Source organism: Mustelus asterias, chromosome 8 (genome assembly GCF_964213995.1).
Source record: "Mustelus asterias chromosome 8, sMusAst1.hap1.1, whole genome shotgun sequence".
Classification (NCBI taxonomy): Eukaryota; Metazoa; Chordata; class Chondrichthyes; order Carcharhiniformes; family Triakidae; genus Mustelus; species Mustelus asterias.
The window spans coordinates 65,801,714-65,826,834 of NC_135808.1; the positions used below are offsets into that span (position 1 = coordinate 65,801,714).

Consider the following 25,121-nt stretch of genomic DNA (forward strand, 5'->3'; position numbering starts at 1 on the left):
TGTACCAACCGACTCAAGAACAGCTTCTTCTCTGCTGCCATCAGACTTTTGAATTTCAATGCACTAAGTTGATCTTTCTCTACATCCTAGCTATGACTGTAACACTATATTCTGCACTCTCTCTATGAACGGCATGCTTTGTCTGATAGTATGCAAGAAACTATACTCTTCACTGTATACTAATAGATGTGACAATAATAAATCAAATCAAAACTTTGCACAAATTAGGCTACTAGCACCAAACACGATGACTCACTTTGCCATTTTCACCTAACAAAGCAAACCACCATCACTGGGTAATGATACACACAGACACTAATATTTATTATCTTCTGCAAAAAAAAAGTGTTTCATCTTCATTGAAAATCATGGGCTAAACACAAAAAAATGCACAGTGAAATCACTGCAGAGACTACTTATGAACTTAATAGTCGCTTTGTAAAGTCACCATAGTCCCAGATGACCATAGGCTGCTGTCCTCTTTGAGGGGGAGAGGTGACTAGTGATGATTTAACCTGTGGATCATCACACTTCAGGCGAGGGGCAAGGTTGAGAAGGGCCTTCATGAATAACCTCAGCCGTATGGGAGCTGTTGGCGTTACTCCGTATCACGAACTAACTGTCCAGCCAACTGACCTAAACTACTTGATAGTACAGAACTTGACTCTTTGTTCAGCAATATTTAATACAGACTTTTTATGCAGTGAAACTGTATTTAATTTGGTAGATAAACGTGGCATCATTGTATTTCATTGCTTAACTTATGATCTAAGATCCGGCACAAGCAGAGCGCTTTTAAGGGAATGTTTTAATTTTTTTATTGTGGGTCCAGGAGGAACAGAAGTGCTGATCCAAGCCTCACAAATGTTTTGGCCTCCACTGCTACTTACGCTGTGACCTCCCAAAAAGACCTCCCTGCAACCTAACATCTTGTCGGTAAGCTTCCCTTTGGTGCCATCTAGTGGCCTCTTAGCTGGGTGTGCCGCTAAATGGATGAAGCCTGGGAGTTAAAGTTGGGCTAAAGCTTCTGGATTGGGCTGCTTGGAGACTTTTTAAGTTTCATCCTACTCTCTCAATGTTAGCAGGTAGCTGAATGTTAGTGTGGAGTTGAGTTGGATATGTGAAGCATATATGCAGTTGGCACATCCAGCCAAGCAGTCCTTTCTAACTGAATCGATGAGACAGTAACTTCAATATATTGAGTTTGAGTCAACAGAGTTTGCTTGTCCATGCAGACAAGCCATGCCTGCTTTAATAGCACTAGCAATGCATATTTATAAAGCACCTTACATTTACAAAACCTGCTCCAAAGGCTTTACCGAGATTAAATCAAAATGCTAAATGGATACCAAAGCAAAATAGAAAATACCATGAGGCGTGACCAAAGAGTAGGGTCCCCAAAGGAGGTGGAGGTGTTTCTGGCTGGAATTTCAAAGCTGGGGTCTAGGTGGCTGAATTAAGCTCCCAGTGGTGGAGCAGAGAAAAAGGGAAGAGACAAGAATCAGAGGAATTGAGAGCTATGTCGGGCTCATTGAAGAAACATTTAGATGAGCATATGAAACGGCACAGCACACAAGGCTACAGACCAAGTGTGGAAAATAGGATTAGAATGCTCGATGACTGAGGCGCAGACATGATAGGCCAAAGGACCCCTTTCTGTGCTGTAAAGTTCTATGACTCTATGCGGTCATTACAGAGATGAGAGGTCCCACGACACCAGGTTATGGTCTAACAGGTTTATTTGAAATCATAAGTTTTTGGAGCGCTTCTCCTTCATCAGGTGAACTAGGAGCAGAAATTCGGCACTTTGAGTCTGCTGCAATATTCAACAAGATCATGGCTGATCATCAACCTCAACTTGACCTGCCTGCAATATCACTGAACCCCTAATACCCTGAGTACCCAAAAATCTATTGACCTCCATCTTCAACTCAACGACTGAACATCCACAGCTCTCTGGAGTAGAGAATTCCAAAGATTCACAACCTTCAGAAAGACATATTCTTCCTTGTCTTTTTCTCTAGTTTTGACAGTGAAAGCAGAGCCAGGTCTTAGTAATTCTGGCATTCCAGCACTTTACTACGTGTACTGTCACTTACTTGATCCCTCGGAGCACACTCTGGGGCATTTGGACAGTGAGTAAGAGAGGAGGGGTGTGGAGTGACAAAAAACAGCAAGAAGAGCGGATGGCAGCAGAGAAATCCATTGGGTAGAAGCTTTGTTGGTATCTCACCTGGTAAAGGAGCTTGGGAATCTGCACTTGATCAGACAAGCTTTAAAAGGGGCAATGCTTTCTGAGCATTAGGCACCGAATTATTCCAATGTGCTGTAGGCGGTTGCTCAGCCAGATTTGCAGAACCATGCATAATGATTGCACTCAATACTCACAAACAATGGAACTTGCATCAACTCCAGAACTATCTTGCAGCAAAGCCATGCTCTCCATGGCCTTAAGGCAGCCAGTGCCTTTCTCACAGAGACATCAGGGTGCAAGGGTTGACTGATTTCATTGAGGGAAACAGAATTACATTCAAACCAATAAGTATTTTGGTATCTAAGGAAATCAAAGAATATGAAGGGGCGGCACGGTGGCACAGTGGTTAGCACTGCTGCCTCACAGCACCAGGAACCCAGGTTCAATTCCAGCCTCAGGTCACTGTCTGTGTGGAGTTTGCGTATTCTCCTCGTGTCTGTGTGGGTTTCCTTCGGGTTCTCCGGTTTCCTCCCACAGTCCAAAGATGTGCGGAGGTTGATTGGCCATGCTAAATTGCCCCTAGTGTCAGGGGATTAGCAGGGTAAATATGTGGGGTTACAAGAATAGGGCCTGGGTGAGATTGTCGTCGGTGGGCCAAATGGCCTCTTCTGTACTGTAGGGATTCTATGATGATTCTATGAAACTCTGGTGGCTAAGTGGATTTGAAGTTGAAGATCATCCATTATCTTATTGGATGGTGGAGGAGACTTAAGGAACTGAATAGCCTACTCCTGCTCCTATTTCATGTGTTCTTATGACTGCACTTCACGCCATTCAGTGAACACCCAGCAATAGGGGCTTGGCTGGAAGCAGCTCAGGTGACAGTGGTGTCTCCTGTAACTGCAACACATCCAGACCTCTGCACCAGCATCCTCTGATGCACATGTGGCAGAAAGAACGGCCAGGGTGACGTATAATTAGTGAAAGTCACACAGCCAGTACATGGAAATCACATCTCAATTCCACACACTGCAGCCGCACAGCCTTCCAATGTTGTTGCCTTGGGAAGCTTTGTGTAAAAAAACATATTCACCCTGCTTCTATGTCAGGTGGCAGGGACACGATTATTTGAGTGTTGTTTGAAAGATTTGAGGCATTTTAGCCGAAAATGATTTAATGAACAAAATGTATGTTAGTTATGGAAAAAAACAAAAAAGGAAGCAAGGACAATGTCTGTGGAATACCCTCACAGGAGGCGGAAAAGCCTGTGAATCCAAAGAAGACAACCACAAAGTGCTAGAGAAGCAAGATTGTCAACAGCTCAGGGATTGTTGTAACTTTCTGTTGTTCCTCCATCATCTTATTTTCTCACTTGTTTACTGTCAGCAAAGGAAAATCTAAAACCCTTATTTCCATGTGTTTGCAAATTCAGATGAAGCAGCCTGCGTGATAGCTCACCAAATGTTCCTGTAAACAAAGTCTTTAGGTTCCATTCATATGAAATAAAGTTAAAGTTTATTTATTAGTCACAAGTAGGCTTACATTAATGCTCAATGAAGTTACTGTGAAAATCCCCTAGGCGCAACAGTAGGCCATTTGGCCCCTTTGAGCCTGATTCAACTAAATGCATAATGCATCAAAGTGGATCTTCTACCTCTAAGCTATTTTCTTGCACTATCCCCATTTTCTCTTGAGGTCTTCAATGTGTAGAAATCTATCGCTCTCTGTCTTGAGCATACTCAGTCACTAAACCTCCACAGCCCTCTGGGGTAGAGTATTCCACCGATTCACCACTCTCTGGGTGAAAAAAGTCATCTCGATCCTAAATGACCTACCCCTATTCTGAGACTGGGGGTCCCCTAGTTCTAGAGCAACCCCCTCCTCATCCCCATTCTCAACTCCTGCCAAAACCAGCCAGGGAAACATCCATCATCTACTCTGTCGAACCCTGTCAAGATTTTATAAGTTTCAGTCACCTCTTATTCTTCTAAACATAGGCCCAGTCTTCTCAACCTCACCTCAGTACAATCTCATCAACCTAGGAATCAGTCTGGTGAACTTTTGTTCCACTCCCTCTGTGGCTAATATATTCTTCCATAGATAAGGAGACCAAAACCATACACAATACTCCAGATGTTGTCTCACCAAGGCTCTATACAACTGCAACAAGACATCGTTACTCCTATACCCAAATCCTTTTGCAATAAAGGCCAACATACCATTTGCCTTCCTAACTGCTCACTGTACCTGCGTATTACCTTTCAATAATTCACGAACAAAAACACCCAGGTCTCTTCGGACATCAACACTTCCCAAACTCTCATCATTTCAGAAATACTCTGCATTTTTGTTTTTCCTACCAAAGTGCAGAACCTCACATTTTTTCATATTATGTTCCATCTGCCATGTTCTTGCCCACTCACTTTGTCCATCAAAATCCCTTGAAGCCTCTTTGCATCCTCCTCACAACTCACATTCCCACCTAGTTTTGTGTCATCAACATATGTGGAAATATTTGGTTCCCACATCCAAAGCATTTATATAGATGGGGAATAGCTGGAGCCCAAGCATTGATCCTTGTGGTATCCAAGCAGTCGCCACCCACCAACCTAAGAATGACCCATTTATTCCTGCTCTCTGTTTTCTGTCCATTAACCAACTCTCAATCCATGCCGGTATATTATCCCCAATCTCAAGTGCTATAATTTTGTTTACTAACTTCTTGTGTGGGACCCTATCAAAACCTTGCAAGTCCAAATATATCCACTAGCTCCCCCCTTATCTATTCTGCTAATTGCATCTTCAAAAGAACTCCAACAGGGTTGTCAGATATGATTTCCCTTTCATAAATCCATGCTGACTCTGCTCAATCCTATCATTATTTTCTAAGTGTCCAATTATCACATCCTTTATTGTGGATTCTAGCATTTTCCTTACTACTGATGTCAAGACTAACAGGTCTGTGGTTCCTCATTTTCTCTCTCCCTCTTTTCTTAAATAGTAGGGTTACATTTGTGAAAGAATGAGAGCTGCAAAAATGCAGGATTGAAGAGGGACCTTTAGACCTTCAGTCTCGTGTCAACCAGGGAAAAGGGTTCTTCCTGTCTTCAATCTTCAGTGTGTGTCTGTACGTTCCCATGACAAGATTGTAGCACGGTGGCACAGTGGTCAGCACTGCTGCCTCACAGCACCGGGGATCCGGGTTCGATTCTGGCCTCGGTTGACTGTGTGGAATTTGCACATTCTCCCCGTGTCTGCATGGGTTTCCTCCGGGTGCTCCAGTTTCCTCCCACAATCCAAGGATGCGCAGGTTGGGTGGATTGTCCAGGCTAAATTGCCCCTTAGCGTCAGGGGGATTAGGAGGGTAAATACATGGGGTTACAGGGATAGGACCTGGGGGTGGGATTGTTGTCGGTGCACGCTCGATGGCCTCCTTTTGCAATGTAGATCCTATAAAAAGAAAAAAAAAATCAAAAAGATTTTCAGGAGAGTTTAAAACAATTGCAGAATGCCCTGGAGAATCATGAAAGAGCGCAACTTTAACAGTCCAATGGTGCACTCAATGATGACCAGCATCTCATTTTTCCTGTGTTCAGCCAACAAGAGAGTCAGAGTGGAGATGGGAGAACTGTTTTTTTAAATGCAGTCAGTTGTCATGTTCTGGAATACACTGCCTTAAAGGGTGACTGACGGCAGCAGATTCACGAGTAACTTTCAAAAGAAAATTGGATATGTATTTGAAAAGGAATGATTTAGCAAGCTATGAAAGAGCAGGGGAGTGGGATTAATTGGAAAGCTCCCTCCAAGAGGACAGAACAAATTTGTGTCTTTCAATGTGATATGATTCTGTGATTTTACTGCAGAGGTGCTAAATACTCTCATCAATGGGACGCACTTTGCCCTTCATTCTTCTCAGCCCAGGAGTGACACTCAATTGAAGAGTGCATGGCTTCTATGGTGATAGTGTGCAGCAATGTGCACAATCCCTGCCTTAACATCATGCAGGTCAATGCCGTAATCTCAGGCAATGCACACAATGCTTTCACTTTGAGATAGCCCAGCCTCGCTGATGGGCAATACCAACCCGAGTGAAGGTTGGATCAGGGGGAAATCAATAGTTCCTAGAGACATTTATTTCAAATTCATTTACGGGTTGTGGGTTTCGCTGGCAGTAGGAAGGCAAAGGCTTCGAAACAAACAGGAACTTTAATTCATGTAGCACCTGTGTCTTGCTAAATCCTTCCAAGTTGCTTCAAAGGAGCATGAACAGACAACTATCGAAGAGGCAAAGTAAATTCCCACACTTGATCATTTTGTTCCTGGGATGTCATAGCAAAACACTTTCCACCTCTGACTTGATTACAACACTCACATCATCAATGGTGGCGCAGTGGTTAGCACTGCTGCCCCACAGCACCATGGACCCGGGTTTGATTCCAGCCTTGGGCGACTGGCTGTGTGGAGTTTGCACATTCTCCCCGTGTCTGCATGGGTTTTCTCTGGGTGCTCCACTTTCCTCCCACAGCCCAAAGATGTGCGAGGAGGTTGTCGTCAACTTCAGGAAGTGTACTGGAGAACATGCCCCTGTCTACATCAATGGGGTGAAGTAGAAATGGTCGAGAGATTCAGGTTTTTAGGTGTCCAGATCACCAACAACCTGTCGTGGTCCCCCCATGCCGAAATTATAGTTAAGAAAGCCCACCGACACCTCTACTTTCTCAGAAGACGAAGGAAATTTGGCATGTCAGCTACGACTGTCACCAATTTTTACAGATGCACCATAGAAAGCATTCTTTCTGGTTGTATCACAGCTTGATATGGCTCCTGCTCTGCTCAAGACTGCAAGAAACTACAAAAGGCCGTGAATGTGGCCCAGTCCATCACGCAAACCAGCCTCCCGGAGATCCATTGACTCTGTCTACACTTCCCGCTGCCTCGGCAAAGCAGCCAGCATAATTAAGGACTCCACGCACCCCGGACATTCTCTCTTTCACCTTCTTCCCTCGTGAGAAAGATACAAAAGTCTGAGGTCACGTACCAACCGACTCAAGAACAGCTTCTTCCCTGCTGCTGTCAGACTTTTGAATGGACCTACCTTGCACTAAGGTGATCTTTCTCTGCACCCTAGCTATGACTGTAACACTACATTCTGCACTCTCTCCTTTCCTTCTCTATGAACAGTATGCTTTGTCTGTAATAGCGTGCAAGAAACAATACTTTTCACTGTGTACTAATACATGTGACGATAATAAATCAAATCAAATCAAGGTTAAGTGGATTGACCATGCTAAATTGCCCCTTAGTGTCCCAAAGTATGAAGGTTCACCATGGTAAATGTATGGGTTATGGGGTTAGGGTGGGGGAGAGGGCCTGGGTAAGATACTATGGGCCTGAATTTACCAAACCTTTGCGCCCAAATCGCGGTAAATTTGGGCGTCGGGCCTTTAACGCGATCTGCACCCGAATCTGAGCACCCGACACCCGATTCAGACGCGGGTCCAGCCCGCGCCCAAATCGGGCGGCCCGCATGCATGCATTTAAATCGACTTAATGAACCGCGCGCCCAACTCTTCCACCAAACCCCACTATACCGTCTTCTGGCCCGATCCGTGTCCGCGCTGTAATCGACCTGCCGAATAAAAGTCTGAAGGCGCCGCTGCAGCCTCCGAAGAGCGGGGTCAGAGACTGCAACAGCTCTCTGACCCAGGTCACCCTCTGGTCGGGGGGTGAGGAGGGTGGGGAGAGGAGGACAAGGGGTGTGACGTCTCATCCTCTGGGGGGGGGGGGTGGGAGGGGAGGGGGTGTGACGTCTCATCCTCTGGGGGGGGGGGGGTGTGATGTCTCATCCTCTGTGGAGGCGGGGTGGGAGGGGAGGGGTTGTGACCGATCATCCTCTGGGGACGGGGGGTAGGGGGGGAGGTGGAGGGGGTGTGACGTATCATCCTCTGGGTCGGGGGGGTCCGCTATAGTCTGCGGCCAATCCCTCCTGCCGGAGTGGACGTGCGGCCATGCCATCCCACAAAACCTTCAGGATGAAGCGATTCCTCGCCAGGAAGATGAAGCAGAACCGGCCGATTCCACAGTGGATCCGCATGAAAACCGGCTGCAAGATCAGTACAAGTCCAAGAGGAGACACTGGAGAAGGACCAAGCTGGGCCTGTAAAGGGATTCGCCATCATTGGTACACTACCAGCCACAGCCACCTCTCCCGCTCTCTTGCCCCTGCAGGGAAGAGTAATCTGTGGCTGGTAGTATACCCCCCCCCCGACCAGAGGATGATACGTCACACCCCCTCCCCTTCCCCCCCACACCAGCGGATGATCGGTCACACCCCCCCCCTCCCCAGAGCATGAGATGTCACACCCCTTCTCCTACCGCTCCCCCCCCCCCCCCCCCCCCAGGGGATGATCGGTCACACCCCCTCCCCTCCAGCCCCCCCCCCCCCCCCAGAGCATGAGATGTCACACCCCCTCTCCTCTCCCCCCCCCCCCCAGAGCATGAGATGTCACACCCCCACCCCCCAGAGGATGAGACGTCACACCCCCTCCAACCCCCCCCACCCCCCAGAGGATGAGACGTCACACCCCCTCCCCTCCAATCCCCCCCTCCCCCCCAGGGGATGATTGGTCACACCTCTCCCCCCCCCCAGGGGATGATCGGTCACACCTCTCCCCCCCCCCCCAGGGGATGATCGGTCACACCTCTCCCCCCCCCCCAGGGGATGATTGGTCACACCGCCCCCCCCGCCGACCAGAGGATGATCTGGATCCCACACCCCTCCTCCTCCCACTCCCCCCACCCCTCCCCACCGCCCTCCCTCCTCCCCGCCCCCCCCCCGACCAGAGGATGATCGTCACAGAGCCGCTCTCTCCGCTTTCTGCTTTTTCTTTCTTTCGCGCCCGGGCGCGCTCTGTCAGATTTTTTTCGAACTGCGCATGCGCAGTTCAGAGCTCCGATCGGTCCACCAGCGCTAAGCCCCGCCCACAGCGCGGATCGGGCCGGAGCCAGCAAAACGCGTATGGGCGCGCTGGCAAGAGGATTCCAGGCGCGGATCTATTTTGACACCCGGATTCAGCACTTAGGGGGGAATTTTACCATTTTGAGTCTATGTCAGAAAGTCGGTGTAGACCCGATAGGTTGAATGGCCTCTTCTGTACTGTAGGGATTCTATGACCAATATTAAATAGATCTACAGTCACTCCAAATTTCAGTTTATGTTATAAAATATAAAAGGAGATGTTTGGAAGAAAAAACATTTCACAACATAATGGATGGAACAACTAATTTAATATTTCACTTTTTCTATTGTTTTAAAAGTTCAGATCGGAGCTTTTGAGACACATACAATTTGAGATCAAAGCGTAATTTAATTAGCATTATGCTAGCAGTTATTGGTTATGGCGGCTGAGTAAGTGCCTCAAATATGAACATGTGTATTGGGAGCAGAAATAAATCATTTGCCTCCTTGATCCTGCTCCGCCATTCAATTAGTTCATAGCTGACCTGTTTATGTTTTGAATTCTACATTCCCATTCACCCTTGATAATCTTTGATTCCCCTTGCCAACAAGAATCTATCTACCTATGCCTTAAATATATTCAATGATCCCACCTCCTCTGCCTTCTGAGGCAGAGAGTTCCAAAGTCGCACAGACCCCAGAGAAAAAAAATTCTCATCTCTGTCCTAAAAGGGCCAATATTAGAACATAGAACATAGAACATTACAGCGCAGTACAGGCTCTTCGGCCCTCGATGTTGCGCCAACCAGTGGAACCAATCTAAAGCCCCTCTAATCTACACTATTCCAATATCATCCATATGTTTATCCAATAACCATTTGAATGCTCTTAATGTTGACGAGTCCACTACTGCTGCAGGCAGGGCATTCCAAGCCCTTACTACTCTCTGAGTAAAGAACCTACCTCTAACATCTGTCCTATATCTCTCACCCCTCAATTTAAAGCTATGTCCCCTCGTGCTAGCCATCACCATCCAAGGAAAAAGGCTCTCACTAACCACCCTATCTAATCCTCTGATCATCTTGTATGCCTCTATTAAGTCACCTCTTAACCTTCTTCTCTCTAACGAAAACAACCTCAAGCCCCTCAGCCTTTCCTCATACGATTTTCCCACCATACCAGGCAACATCCTGGTAAATCTCCTCTGCACCCTTTCCAACACTTCCACATCTTTCCTATAATGCGGTGACCAGAACTGTACGCAATACTCTAAATGCGGCCGCACCAGAGTTTTGTACAGTTGCAGCATGACCTCCTGGCTCTGAAACTCAACCCCTCTACCAATAAAAGCTAACACACCGTACGCCTTCTGAACAACCCTATCAACCTGGGTGCCAACTTTCAGTTAAGGGCTTGTTTCCATGCCCAACTGGGGATGGCGGAATGAAGAAGGCCAGCCTTACTACTTCACCACCTCAGGGCAGGAAGAAAAGGGGATACCTCCATTTGGGGATGGCCTGTGCCCATCAGCGGCACCACTCCTCTTCAAGATGTTACTCCCTCTTCTGTGAGCCCGACCACCATCCCAAGGGTCGCCGATCCCTCCCCAGTCAAGTACTCTGGACTTGGTTCAAAGTCTGGTTGCCATGGATCTTCTCCTGAGGAATGCTTGTGGTCCCAACAGTGGCCACTAATGAGTTCTGGGGCTTCTGGGATGACTTGGCTGCCAGCCAATCAGAGTGGTCAGACTTCCTTTCCCTGAGGGGTGTAAAATTACCTCATTAAAGCTCCAACTCCCCAGGTATTATCCCTGTGGGGCAGCCTTTTTTTAAATATAGGTTGTCTTGTGACTGACTTTTCTATAGAGGTCGAGAGGTGGTGTGAGTAATACATCCCTGTAAAATTCAGCTCAGGGAGTGGATTTTCCTCAATCCCGTATTGGAGTATCTGTTCAAATTATGTGCTCCAATCTTTTGAGCGGGGCTGTGATTGTTACCAACTCAACAAAGTTGAGGATCTGTGGGGTGTGTGTTTTATTTCCTCTTCCGGAATTAGGTCTAACTTTTCTCTAAGAACTTTTTTCTTTAAGAAACATTTATCATGAATCGTGTAAATATTATTCTTGCTTTCCCTACCCTTCCACTCCTGAAATGTTAGCTTGGGCACGGATCACAAGTACCTTCATCAAGTGGCTAACCTCGTCATCCCGGACACAAGTGTTGCAGCAAAAAAAAAATCTAGTTCCCATAGCATTTCTAAAAATACATTTTCAGTTCCCTTTTCTTAGAACACGTGACCCAAATATTCTACACGTTAATAGCTCATGAATTAAAAAAAGGTTATTCAGTTTGTAAATGAGTATCATATGGAATGTTTTGTTCATTAAAGTAAAGCACTCAGAGTTGGCAGACTGATTCTTGGCAAACTATTCCTTAAATCAACAACAACAGCAGAGGCAGATGTAAGATCTGATTCATTTCAAGGAACTGCAGCTTCTGGAACATATTTCACAAGAATCAAAGCACGTCACATTTAAACAATCAGAATCTGAATCTCTTATCATTAATCAGCTGGCACAAAGGGCCTCAGGAAAACCTTGTTACGAATTAGAGAAACAGGTAAATAGCACTGAGGGCAACTAATAGAGCCATGAGTTTCAGCAGCAATGACACCGATTCTCGCTGAGTCTTCATGGCCGCACGTGTTTTAGTTGGTTTGATGATGCGCTCCCACTGTGTGAAGATGGTCTCCCGAGCCTTTGGCCACTTTCCGGGTCCAGTCAGTCGAAACTGGTATGGTGAACAGGGGCCAAAGATAACCTGAAATGCCAGCCGTGGATCACTGAACAGGAGTCGCTTCAAGTTGGGCTTCACACCAATCTGCTCCGCTAATTCATCCATGTAGGGTATGTAATCAACTTGAATGGTGTGCCTTTGGGAGCGAACATACCTTATAGAGAGAGGGAGACAGACAGATGTACAACTTAACAAATTTCTGGCTTTGCCTTGAATTTCCAAGTCCTGCTTTCCTGCAGGCCACTACCCCATGGTGGGTTACCATTCCAAGGGGCTGGCAGCCTTCAGTGCGCTGGGAATTCTTACTGTGAACATCAAGCAAGCTATCATAGCCAAGCTCATCTCCCTTTTTCACTCAATGTTCACACCAAGTGTCACTGGAAAATCAACATTTTCACTAGCTTTTGTTTCTGTTCTTTGAGATCAACAAACACACTGCCACCCTGCAGTGCAATTACCAAGAGTTGAATACCGTGGAAGCTTATACGCAAACCTGAAAGCAGTACACTCTTCAATAATAAACTCCTATAATTCTAAGAGTTAAAAATGTTTTAAGGCAAGAACAATCAATATTTTCTCAGATCTTTGAAAAATATTAGTTGAGGTTCCATGGCATTGCACATAGTGAGTCATGATTTGGGACCTTCATTGCATTTTATATAGCACCCTTAATGTAATAAAAGATACTAAGATTCTTTGAAGCAAGAGCAGGCTATTTAGATACAAGTCAATCCCCATTATTAGTGGCAGATCACCTCAGGACTGTCACTTGTGCTGAGCCAGAAGGATTTGAATTTTTTTATTGTTTCTACAGGGAGGGGAAAGCACTTTAGTCGTTTGGTAGTACAGAACTTGAGTATTGCTGAAAAAAAGACTTTTTTGTCGAAGCTTTTCATCTTGCACTCATCAGGACAATTCACACGAATACCAAACGTAAGGGGAAAAACAACAAATTTATACTGTATGAGGAGACAGTGCTGATTGGTTGGCAAGTGGACTCTGATTGGTAGAGACATTGCCATGGAGAATGCACTAGTTGATGGTGACTGGCAGTTAACTGCCAAGCATTGTTTGATGTTTAAACCAGACAACTTGACTCCGATTGGTCTTTTTTTCAGCAACATCCCATTTTTATTTAAATTTGTGATTTTTTATGATACATCAGGAATTTAGCTCCATAAATGTTAATTGTTCCATAAAAAGCACACAGTCCTTTACTCTGTTACCCATAATTTAAAGTGAATATTTTGATTCCTTTATCATCTTCAAAGCTGAATGAACACAGAAAGATGCTATATAAGATGTACAAATTGGAGATGGGTGTCAGAGTTCTACCAGTGAGGCAAACAATCAGAAGTGCTGAACAGTAATGTACTGCACTCACCTCCTCATCCCTCACGCCCATCCACACATTCTGCACCCATACTTCAATGCTGGCAACAGACACATGGGATCAATGCCATCAGTTTTCTTTCCCTGGGACAGTGGCTTCCTGCAGTCTCTGTCATGGCAAGCCCCTGACCATTCCCCCACCCCCTAACTAAAGCAAATGCAATATACTGAAAATCAGCTGTTCCCAGGCAGGTGACACATCACGTGACTTCCCATCTCTTTCCCTCACCTAGAATGCAGGTAAAACCTAAGCACACTCTACCCTTTATTTTGTCCCCTGTGGGGGAGACTATTTTTGACTGATGTAACTCCTTTCTATTTGGGGGCAGCCAGATGGCATGGAACTGTGATGGGAATAGAAAGGGGTGTGGATCAGTGGTGGCAGGCATATACGAGTTACTGTACTGCATGTGGATTCTTGAGAGTTCAGGGTATTACCAGCCATGTTAGGCTATATTGTCTTCATGGGTACTTTGTGAGGAATCTCACCCACAGCGACAGGTCTTGGGATTTTGATCGCCTTCTCTACAGCATATGGTCTTGCTGGTGCTTTTCCTGTCTTAAATACCCACCAGATAACTTCACTATACTGTATCTACTGGTGTCAGAGTTTCCCTCCTTTCTCTCATAAATAGGCATTGACTTATTTCCCTGACCTTACTCTTCCTATCGAATAGGTGGATGACCACTTGAATCATGTAGCAGTACACTCTTCAGCTAATGCAACTATTGAATTAATGCTAGAATTTGATACATTTTCCCTGAACACTCACACACTAACTCTGCCAAGGTAACACCCTATTCCACAGAATATAATGGATCTGATTCTTAACTGTTCTGTAGTGTACGTCCAACTCAAAATGAACCCATCAGATAAAGGTTACTGCAGAGATTGCCTTCTGTTCATATTATTGGGTTTATCTCAATATTTACCACCCAAAATTTTAAAGGCTCTTGAGTTAACTCAGGTCCAATGCGTGAGTTTTCTTTTGTGATTTTTATTCTCTAAGGTTCTCAGAGTGCCACTGACATTTAGCATAAAGGAAGAGAGGGGAAATGGAGCTCTCAACAATATGTAGTAAAACATAATGAAGACAGTGAGTAGAGTTGAGATATAAAATGGATTACTGGTGTATAAAATGCATCGTCATAGCATGTCTGTGTAACATGTCTGTGTAACATGTCCGTGTGGAGTTTGCACATTCTCCCCATGTCTGCATGGGTTTCGTCTGGGTGCTCCAGTTTCCTCCCACACTCCAAAGATGTGCGGGTTAGGTTGATTGGCCATGCTAAATGGACCCTCGTGTCAGGGGATTAGCAGGGTAAATATGTGGGGTTACGGGGATAGGGCCTGGGTGGGATTGTGGTCGGTGCAGGCTCGATGGGCTGAATGGACTACTTCTGCACTGTAGGGATTCTATGATAAAGCAAAGAAGTGATATCAACTATTTATAGAACATTGGTTATGCCACACGTCGTGCAACCTGGTCTCCATATGAAAAGAATATAAAGATACTGAAGATGAAAAAAAGACACACAAGAATGTTACTGGAACTGAGCATATGCACTTAGCATGGATGGCAGAACAGACTGGGGATCTTTCCCCTAGAAAGCAGAATGCCAAGCGGTGACCTGATAGAGATCTTTAAGGTCATGAAAGGGTGAGAGAGAGTAGACGAGGGCATATCTTTCCACTTGTGGAAGAGTCCAAAACTCGAGGATACAAATATAAGACAGTCACTAATAAATCCTATTGGGAATTTGGGAGAGATGCTTTTACCCAAAGAATGGTTAGAATATGGGGTGCACCATCATAAGGGTTGTTGAGACTAATTGCACAGTTCTATTTAAAGGGAAGCTAGATAAACAAATGAGGGAGACGCAAATAGAAGGTAGATGACAAGAATGGAGCACAAACTCTGGCAAAAACTTGTTGGGCCGAACAGCTTGTTTTGGTGCTCCAAGTTCTATGTATTTTAATACCTTTTGACCATTTTTTCTTGCTTCTCTGTGATCTCTGCCATCATGGTGCTAACTGAAGGCAGCTTAGCCAAACCTGGAAAATGAATACAAAAGCAAAAGACCATTGTTCACAAGGTGAATCCACATTGTTAATCGAGCTTACCGCATCAATATTGTTAAAGCAAACACAGTTACCAGCTTGCAACAGCACAGTGCCGTCTTTGACATGAACTAATATGTTTTAACTTGCTGTTTGATTAGCGATTGAATCACCAAGGATTGATAGAAAGATGGGGATTAACAATTAACAATAAAGAGCCCTCTTTGAATTCATTGCATCAACTGCGAGTTTCTTTTTAGATTAAGAAGCTAGAATACAGGGCTAGAGCTCACAGTGCACTACAAACAAGAGTTGAAAAACAAAAAAGGGACTGAGGTAATTTGAAACTTAATGACTGAGCGGAAGTCCTAGGAAGAAGTTAAATCATTCTTTTGTTTGGATTAGCTGAGAAAGAAAAGGTTAAAGCAGATGCAATGACTGCTGGCAAAGTCTCTATTGATCACATTTATTTTCCCCTCAATTTCCCACTAGAAGTTGCTAACTATTGCCAATCAACTGGACCTTAAACCTGGAGGGGGATTCTGCATGTAATATTCAAAACAAGTAATCACTAGTGACTACTTGGTAGATCAACATGGTCATCTCAATATTGTTCTTATTCAGCATCCACACATTCTTTCCCAAGCTCGCCACCAGCTGGCAATCTAGAGCGATTGACGAATTATGTTCCTCCCAGTTCGCAGCAAATTTGCATTTCCCAATTAAGAACACAAAGAAAAGTGTGATCAAAGAGACAAAGCTTAATCATAGAATCCCTACAGTGCAGAAGGAGGCCATTTGGCTTATCGAACCTGCACCGACCAAAATTCCACCCAGGCCCTACTACCGTAATCCCACACATTTACTCTGCTAATCCCCCTGACACTAGGTTCAATTTAGCATGGCCAATCAACCTAATCTTTGGACTGTGGGAGGAAACCGGAGCACCCGGAGGAAACCCACGCAGACACAGTGAGAATGTGCAAACATCACACAGACAGTGACCCGAGACCTGAAATTGAACCCTGGTCCCTGTGCTTTGAGGCAGCAGTGCTAACCACTGTGCCACCGTGCCGCCCCATAATGCAGCATATGCCGAGAATTGAACCTGTGACCTTCTGATCTGTTCGGCTCAGTAACCGACAGAGCACTTAAGGAGTTGTGGTAAATCGTGAATCTTCACTTTGGCAACAAGATATCTAAACAATGGCATTACCTCAGCAACACACCATGCCATACACTACTTTGTTCAGCTCTATGCAAATCACATGTAATAAAAATGAAGGATATAAAAGTATTAAATATTGTAAGTGTCCTCATACCTTTAAAAACCCTTGTGGCCCAACGTGCTTGAAGTTCAGATATTGGCATAATGGCTCCTATTGGCTGGACAAGACCAATGATGGCCAGAGTTGGCTGCTCCAACTGAGGTGGAAAGATATACTTGTGGAGAGAAACATGGTTTTTGTTGACTTTAACAACAGATTCATCTAGAAATGGAAAAGAGAAGGCGTATCCCGTTGCAAAAACAACAACATCGATGTCTTCCACTGTGCCATCTTCAAAGATGGCAGCAGTTTCAGTAAATTGCTTCACATTAGGTTTCACGAGTATTGCACCCGATATAATGCGATTTGGTAATTCATCATTGACTGTTGGATGTTGGCTGAAAAAACTGCAATAGAGATAACATCCCAGCAATAATGACTGGAGTACATTGGTGTCATCAATCGAAGTTACAGTCCAGGTTTACAAAATAACTTATTGAATGGAAGTACCAACGAATATATAACTACTGCCAGCTAATGGTGGGCAATTACAATAAAAAGCAAAGGAATTTATTGACTGGAGGTCACGAGGATGGAGGTCCCCTTCATGTGATCACCCCACCTCCCCCCCCACCCTCCCCGCCCAAAGAGTGAAAACCCAGGAGGTGTGAAGAGCACAGATTGAATTCGCCACATAGGGAAGAACGGAAATGAGAAGAAGATAGATTCGAGACTAGGTGGGCACTTCTTCTGAGTATGGGGCAAGGTACGAGAAAATACATATTCACATACTGTCTGATGACCAGCACTGTCTAAGTAACCATATTCCCAGAAACACAAGTTGAGTGGGGAAATGAAATCCCCAAGTATCTCATTCCTTTAGATTTTAATTGTTCGGAAATATTTTAAAATGTTTTTTTTTTCATTGGGTCTCTTTCATCTCTCACTCCTTCTTAACCCCATCTTTCTTTTCCCTCTGTTGCTCTTTTTGAGATTCAATTGATGATCCTAATTGACACTTTCTGCTTTCAATTTCACCTGTCTCAGTGAGGATTATTCAAGCTGACTGGGTGAGGAGACACGTTCTTGAGACATGCTGTGGGTAACCCTGTTCACACACAGCACAGATCTCAGGTAGAGGGCATGGTGCTGAAAATGATCTCACAGAACTGCAATTCACCCTGCAAAAGAAAACCATGGAGAGACTGTGGGGAAGTGTAATGAAGAACAAATGTGGTGACTGCAAACTCTGGGCCATTAGCATAGGCCATCAGAGGTTGGTCAACGAGGTAGGTATTAACGTGTGACTTAAGGGAGAGAGAAAATTGTGCCAGTGTTCAGTCTCCTAGAACAAAACACTGCTGGGTATTACAAACCTGTGGCTAGGCTGCAGGCCATAGTTTGCATGATTAAAACGAAGGTTCGTGTCCCTTTCGGCATACCAGGTAGCAAAAGATAAAGGCACGCAGGTATTAATGCGACTGTTAAACAACACGTCGCCAGGTAATCCTCTAACAGCCACACGGTTTACTATCCAGGCACCTCTTCTCGTACTCAGAAATACCTACGGAACATTTCAAGAACACAAGGACATTAAGTTTCAAACTCTGCCCCATGTGCATGCACAGATAAACATTAACACTGCATTTGATTTTCCCCCAAGGGGAACCAAGTATGTTCAGCGGATTCTGGAGATTTGGATAGGGGCTGCGGTGAAAGGGAAAGAAAAACAATCCCAATAGATTTCCCACTTTTAATTATCCAGAAGCTCCTGTCAGAACTACTAATCCAGAGATCCAGTGTAATGTTCTGGGGACCCAGGTTCGAATCCCACCACGGCAGATGGTGAAATTTGAATTCAATAAAAAAAATCTGGAATTAAAAATCTAATGACGATTGTTGTCAAAAATCCATCTGGTTCACTAATGTCCTTTAGGGAAGAAAATCTGCCGTCCTTACCTGGTCTTGCCTAAAAGTGACTCCAGCAATGTGTTTGACTCTTAACTGGCTCTCTGAAATGGTCTAGCAAGCCACTCAGTTCAAGGGCAATGAGCGACAGGCAACAAATACTGGCCCTGCCACATCCCATGAAAGAATCAAAGAAAGCTTTGGCCTCTGTTGCCACTGGTAATTGTGGAGGTGTGCACCAACCCACAGGAAGTGTTGCCATTTACCTCTGTCATCAACTAGTGACTCCCAGGTATGATAATTGATGTCTAGGGCTTTCATGTCATGTTTTTGAGCATTCTTGAAGCCGAGCTTTGGGCATCCTACTGGATAGCTGGTTCCAGCTTTCTCACAATGCAGAAAGTACTTGGTACGTAGCCATCCTCCGTGCTGTGGACATACCTGTGCAAACATTTTGAGGTCTTCAGAAGAAGTCACGTGAACTAAAAATGTTACCTCTGTTTCTCTCTCCACAGATGCTGCTAGACTTCTGCTGACTTCTTCCTGCATTTTCTGTTTTTGTTTCAGATTTCCAGCATCCGCAGTATTTTGCTTTTATTTTGGGGTTGAAATGTGGAATTTGCTTCCACTTTCAGTAATAGAGGTGAATAGCTTAGGTGCATTTAAATGAAAGCTAGATAACAATATGAGGGAGAAAGGAATATAATGGTATACTGATAGGGCTCAATGAAAAGGCGGTGAATAGAAGTTTGCGTGGCGCGTTAACACTCCATTGTGCTCACTGAGCTCAAATAGCCAGTTTCTGTGTGGTAAATTTGATGTTTGTAACTGATGTACATGCAGTAGATGTATTGCAGAATACAGCAACAAAAGGTGGCCTTTTATTGGACAGCGGATCACAGTAATGAGTGTAACCCAGGTTAAAACAACAAATACTGGACTAGGTTGTGAAACAGACCTGCCACAACAACTTGTATTTACATGGTGTATTCATGTAATAAAACCCTCCAGATTTCTTCACCAGAAAAGCTTTGGCTCGGAAGCACAGGAATTGATAATGCCGCAGATGACCTAAAGCTTGATCAAAGAGTGAGGTTTTAAGGAACAGCTAAATGGAGGTAAGAGAGTAATGGAAGAGGAAAGGTTTGAGTGAATTTTGGAGCTTGGGACCGTGAAGGAACAACTACCAATGGTGAAGCAAGTAAAATTAGGGATGTTCCAGGTGCCAGAATTAGCAGAGTGAAGATATCTTGGAGAATTTGGGGCAGGAGGAGATTACAGAGATATGGAAGGGGGAAAGTTTAAAGTTTATTTATTAGTGTCACAAGTAGGTTTACGTTAACACTGCAATGAAGTTAGTGTGAAAATCCCCTAGTCGCCATACTCCGGTCACTGTTTGGGTAAACTAAGGGAGAATTTAGCATGGCTAATGCACCGAACCAGCAGGCTTTTGGACTGTGGGAGGAAACCGGAGCACCCGGAGGAATCCCACGCAGACACAGGCAGAACGTGCAAACTCCACATAGACAGTGACCCAAGCCGAGAATCGAACTCAGATCCCCGGTGCTGTGAGGCAGCAATGCTAACCACTATGCCATCAGAAGGAATTTAAAAACAAGGATGAGAACTGTAAAAATCAAGGCACTGCTTAACTGGGAGCCAACGCAAGTCAGCAAGCACATCGGTGACCAGAACTTGGTACGATTTAGGACATGGGCAGGAGATGATCGCAAGTTTATTAATCGTGGAAGATGGGAGGCTGGTCAGCAGTGCACTGAAATAGTTGAGTCTAGAGGTTACGGCATGATGAGGATTTCAGAAGCAGATGAGCTGAGGCAAGGGGTGAAGACTGTCAATGTTACAGAGGTGAAAATGGGACATCTTGGTAATGGCGCAGATATGTTGTTTGAAGCTCATCACAATGTTAAACATAGCTCCAGTATGCTTCAGCCTGAGAGAGGGAGGGACCACTGGCTGGCAAATGGAGCAGGTCCAAACACAATGGCTTCAGCCTTTCCAATATTTAATTGAAGGATATTTTTGCTCTTCCAAACCAGAATGTTATTCAAACAGATGACAAGTTAGAGGCATTGGGAGTGTTGAGAAAGGTAGCAATGAGGGAGGGGTGGGTTTTAGAACACACACATGGAAACATAAGATGTAATTTGTGTCTTTAATAAGAGTCACTTTGGTAGTGTGGAAATGGAAACTGGATTGGAGGGATTCAAAGATGGAGTTCCAGGAAAGTGAGGCACTAGTTTGAGAGCTTCAAGGCCTTGGGAGAGAAAAGGGAGATTGGAGATGGGGTGGTGCTATGCCAGGATAGAAGGTTAGAAATAGTGTGGTGAATGGAGTGCCAAAATCTATGCAGTTGGGATTTTGTAAGCTCAGTTATTATGCGAATTGAGAGAGAGATTTTTAAACAGAGGACAATAGAGGAGTGCAGGAACTGGATCACAAACTGTCCTTTTCTTCCAAGCTGCTGCTCATTTTCTGCTTTTATTTCAGGCTTCTAGCATTTGCAGCCTTCCTTCATCATGTCAAAACCTGGCCAATTCATACTAATTTTACTTTCCTGCACTGCACAGTATATAAGATTGGCCTGTGGCAGCTCAGTGTGCATCCTCAAAGTATCACTGATTGTTTGTCCCTCGTGAGGCCCAATCCTAACTGGCACACAGACGTGCACCCGCATGGCTCAGGGAGAACACTGGTTTCCCAAGGGTGGAATTGTAACGAGAGATTACACAAAATTAGCCTTATGATTTGAGTGAAATGTTCAGAGCTTTGAAAGGAATTGATGGGGCTGGAAGGAGAGTATTCACTCTGCTGGTGAAAGACTTTCGGACTGGAGGACGTAATCCTAATGTCAGAACCAGGCCACACAGGAGTGAGATGAGGAGACAGTTGCAGAGGGTGGCAGAGTGGGCAGTAGAGCTCTCCCACACAAAAATTAAAGTAGACGTGAGCTCAATTAGAAATTTAATTGGGTTGATATATTTTTGCTAGGTGAGGGTTAAAAAAGGATGGGGAGCCAAGACAGCTGATGGAATTTGGAGAACAGTAGCTATGATCACACTGAAAGTGGGGCAAGATTAAGACACTAAATGGTCCACCCCTGTTCCTATGCAATTATCCACTGTAATTTGTTGCCACACTCTGGACATTATTCTTTTCTCTACAGCCGTGTGACAAGAAGTGGGGGGGTGGAGAAGAAGTGCCACCGTAGCAGATTATAACGGATTGGGTTTGGAACAGCACTAAGGGACACATGGATAAAGTTTCGGTGAAAGCTAGTCGATTCTTTTAAAGTCAGTATCTATTTTCAACAATTCTGAAAGGTGAGACACCTTGGCTGGGATTTTACTGCCTCACCCACCCCGATTCAGGGGCGAGCGAGGCTCGCAGAACGGAATTCTCCGTTGGCCTCGGGTGGGATTTTACGAGCCTCACCCGAGTGGGGTCGTAAAATCCCACCCCTTATTTTTGTGGTGGTCCTTACCTGTTTAGCATGTCGACTGATTTCAACTGCAAGGTCACCCCCGGAGTTTCCAATTCCAATTACAACCACTCTCTTTCCTTCATAAAACAGGGGTCCTTTGTATTCCTTACTGTGCAGGTATTGACCCTTGAACTTTTCTATGCCTAGTTAAAGATAGGAGATGGAGAGAAAACAACCTGAGTGTTACATCCGCAATATGCAATCCCGTCTGGTAATAAAAAGCTTGATAGACAAGCGAAAGTATTTTGTGCTTTACTCTGTGCAGGAAATGGGCAATTTCAGCACAGGACAAAGCTATTTGCCTCATTGTGTCTGCAGATACTGGCTTCCTTAACCCTAACCCTAATTCCTGCTCATGTGCCATGATTAATCTGCACCAATCTACCTGTGATAGACTTAGTGACGTATCATTTAAGTTACATTCAGCATGAACTTTTTAACCAAAGTTCATGTCCCCCCAACATTGTCCCCCGGTCTTTCTGCCTTGCTCCTTCATCTGCTTACTAAAATGCACCTGCAAAATCTCTTGGCATTCTGCATTTTCTACGATCCATCTCACTCCTGTTTAAAGCTTCTCCTGCCTGCTTTCTATTTACCTTGATGTTGATAGTCTTTTTCATACTGTCCATTTGTCTTTCCAATATCCTCGATTTGCTTCTCTTTCCTATTTTACTTCTGTACTGTGAACTTTAATTTTAGGATATTCCTCTCTAAGAGCCTTCATTTATGATCTGCTGCCCCAGATTTTGCAATAGTAATGATGGAAAAACCCTCAGCTACTACATTGTGAGGGCAGCAACTCCCAGGCTCTGCGCATGTGCAACTAAAAGCCGAAATCTGGGATTTGCTGTCTGGAAAATTTAATCAATTAGAAATCACTGAGCTGATGAAAACTTCTACACTAGTTTTTAGTCTCATTGCAAGAAAACGTTGAAGAAGTTACATTTTTTTGAATGAAATGTAACTGGATTTTTTAACAGCATACTATGCTTATAATAATTGCTAAATAACATCCCTGGCCCAGAAAGAGTACTTTTATATATGCTATATTAAGTGTCTCCATGAAATTCCACATCTCTAAAAACAAATAAAGCTTGTTTAGGAGATTTTAGCTGCTATTTTAGCTGTCCCTGTGCATGTTCTAATAATTTATTTCACTATCTGTAAAATTTAAAACTTAAAAGTGAATTTCTTTGGTGTTAAGACCATAAGACATAGGAGCGGAAGTAAGGCCATTCGGCCCATCGAGTCCACTCCACCATTCAATCATGGTTGATTTCAACTCCATTTACCCGCTCTCTCCCCATAGCCCTTTATTCCTCGAGAAATCAAGAATTTATCAATTTCTGTCTTGAAGACGCTCAACGTCTCGGCCTCCACAGCCCTCTGTGGCAATGAATTCCACAGACCCACCACTCTCTGGCTGAAGAAATTTCTCCTCATCTCTGTTCTAAAGTGACTCCCTTTTATTCTAAGGCTGTGCCCCCGCGTCCTAGTCTCCCCTGTTAATGGAAACAACTTCCCTACGTCCATCCTATCTAAGCCGTTCATTATCTTGTAAGTTTCTATCAGATCTCCCCTCAACCTCCTAAACTCCAATGAATATAATCCCACGATCCTCAGACGTTCATCGTATGTCAGGCCTACCATTCCTGGGATCATCCGTGTGAATCTCCGCTGGACCCGCTCCAGTGCCAGTATGTCCTTCCTGAGGTGTGGGGCCCAAAATTGCTCACAGTACTCCAAATGGGGCCTAACCAGTGCTTTATAAAGCCTCAGAAGTACATCCCTGCTTTTGTATTCCAAGCCTCTTGAGATAAATGACAACATTACATTTGCTTTCTTAATTACGGACTCAACCTGCAAGTTTACCTTTAGAGAATCCTGGACTAGGACTCCCAAGTCCCTTTGCACTTTAGCATTATGAATTTTGTCACCGTTTAGAAAATAGTCCATGCCTCTATTCTTTTTTCCAAAGTGTACGACCTCGCACTTGCCCACGTTGAATTTCATCAGCCACTTCTTGGACCACTCTCCTAAACTGTCTAAATCTTTCTGCAGCCTCCCCACCTCCTCAATACTACCTGCCCCTCCACCTATCTTTGTATCATCGGCAAACTTGGCCAGAATGCTCCCAGTCCCGTCATCTAGATCGTTAATATATAAAGAGAACAGCTGTGGCCCCAACACTGAACCCTGCGGGACACCACTTGTCACCGGTTGCCATTCTGAGAAAGAACCTTTTATCCCAACTCTCTGCCTTCTGTCTGACAGCCAATCGTCAATCCATGTTAGTACCTTGCCTCGAATACCATGGGCCCTTATTTTACTCAGCAGTCTCCCGTGAGGCACCTTGTCAAAGGCCTTTTGGAAGTCAAGATAGATAACATCCATTGGCTCTCCTTGGTCTAACCTATTTGTTATCTCTTCAAAGAACTCTAACAGGTTTGTCAGGCACGACCTCCCCTTACTAAATCCATGCTGACTTGTCTTAATCCGACCCTGCACTTCCAAGAATTTAGAAATCTCATCCTTAACGATGGATTCTAGAATTTTGCCAACAACTGAGGTTATTTTCTTCCTGCTTTGCTGTCTGTGAGAATACCTCACCGTGATTGTCTGTTTAACTTTCTTGTTGAGATCATTATTGCTGGATGCCTGGGGATCTCTCTGACTTCGCACCAGATGCAAAGTGAGTCCAGGAAAGGTGAAATGGTGCCAGGAGATCGCTAGATCATTGTGGGCAAGTATCTTTGAGGACAGTGACGAGTGCTGTGGCTTCAGGGCTGACTGCAAAATTCAGACAAACTTTGGTTGGAGACAAGCTTGAGGGGAAATTTGATAGAGATGTTCAGAATCATGAGAGGTCCAGTCAGAATAGATAGGGAGAAGATAGGGGGCAGATTTAAGGTGACTGGTTAAACGGCCAATGGCGAGATGAAGAAAAACATTTTTACACAGTAAGCGTTTAAGACATGGAATGTACTCCGCCCGGAATTTAGTGCAGGCAGACTTTCAGAAGGAACATAAGAACTAGGAGCA

At 44.6% G+C, this 25,121-nt stretch overlaps 1 protein-coding gene across 2 annotated transcripts in view; it reads right to left on the reverse strand.

Moving 5' to 3' along the window:
* Positions 1 to 9,464: 9,464 nt before the first annotated feature.
* LOC144497205 (flavin-containing monooxygenase 5-like) overlaps positions 9,465 to 25,121 on the reverse strand; it is a 53,627-nt gene continuing 37,970 nt past the window's right edge. For both annotated transcript variants that reach the window (XM_078218100.1, XM_078218101.1), the window contains exons 5-9: positions 22,080 to 22,222; positions 18,046 to 18,233; positions 16,724 to 17,076; positions 15,323 to 15,395; positions 9,465 to 12,101 (exon numbers count right to left, since the gene is read on the reverse strand). In XM_078218100.1, coding sequence (XP_078074226.1) covers positions 11,759 to 12,101; positions 15,323 to 15,395; positions 16,724 to 17,076; positions 18,046 to 18,233; positions 22,080 to 22,222 — 1,100 coding nt within the window. In that variant the 3' untranslated portion in view covers positions 9,465 to 11,758. The remainder of the gene's footprint in view (positions 12,102 to 15,322; positions 15,396 to 16,723; positions 17,077 to 18,045; positions 18,234 to 22,079; positions 22,223 to 25,121) is intronic.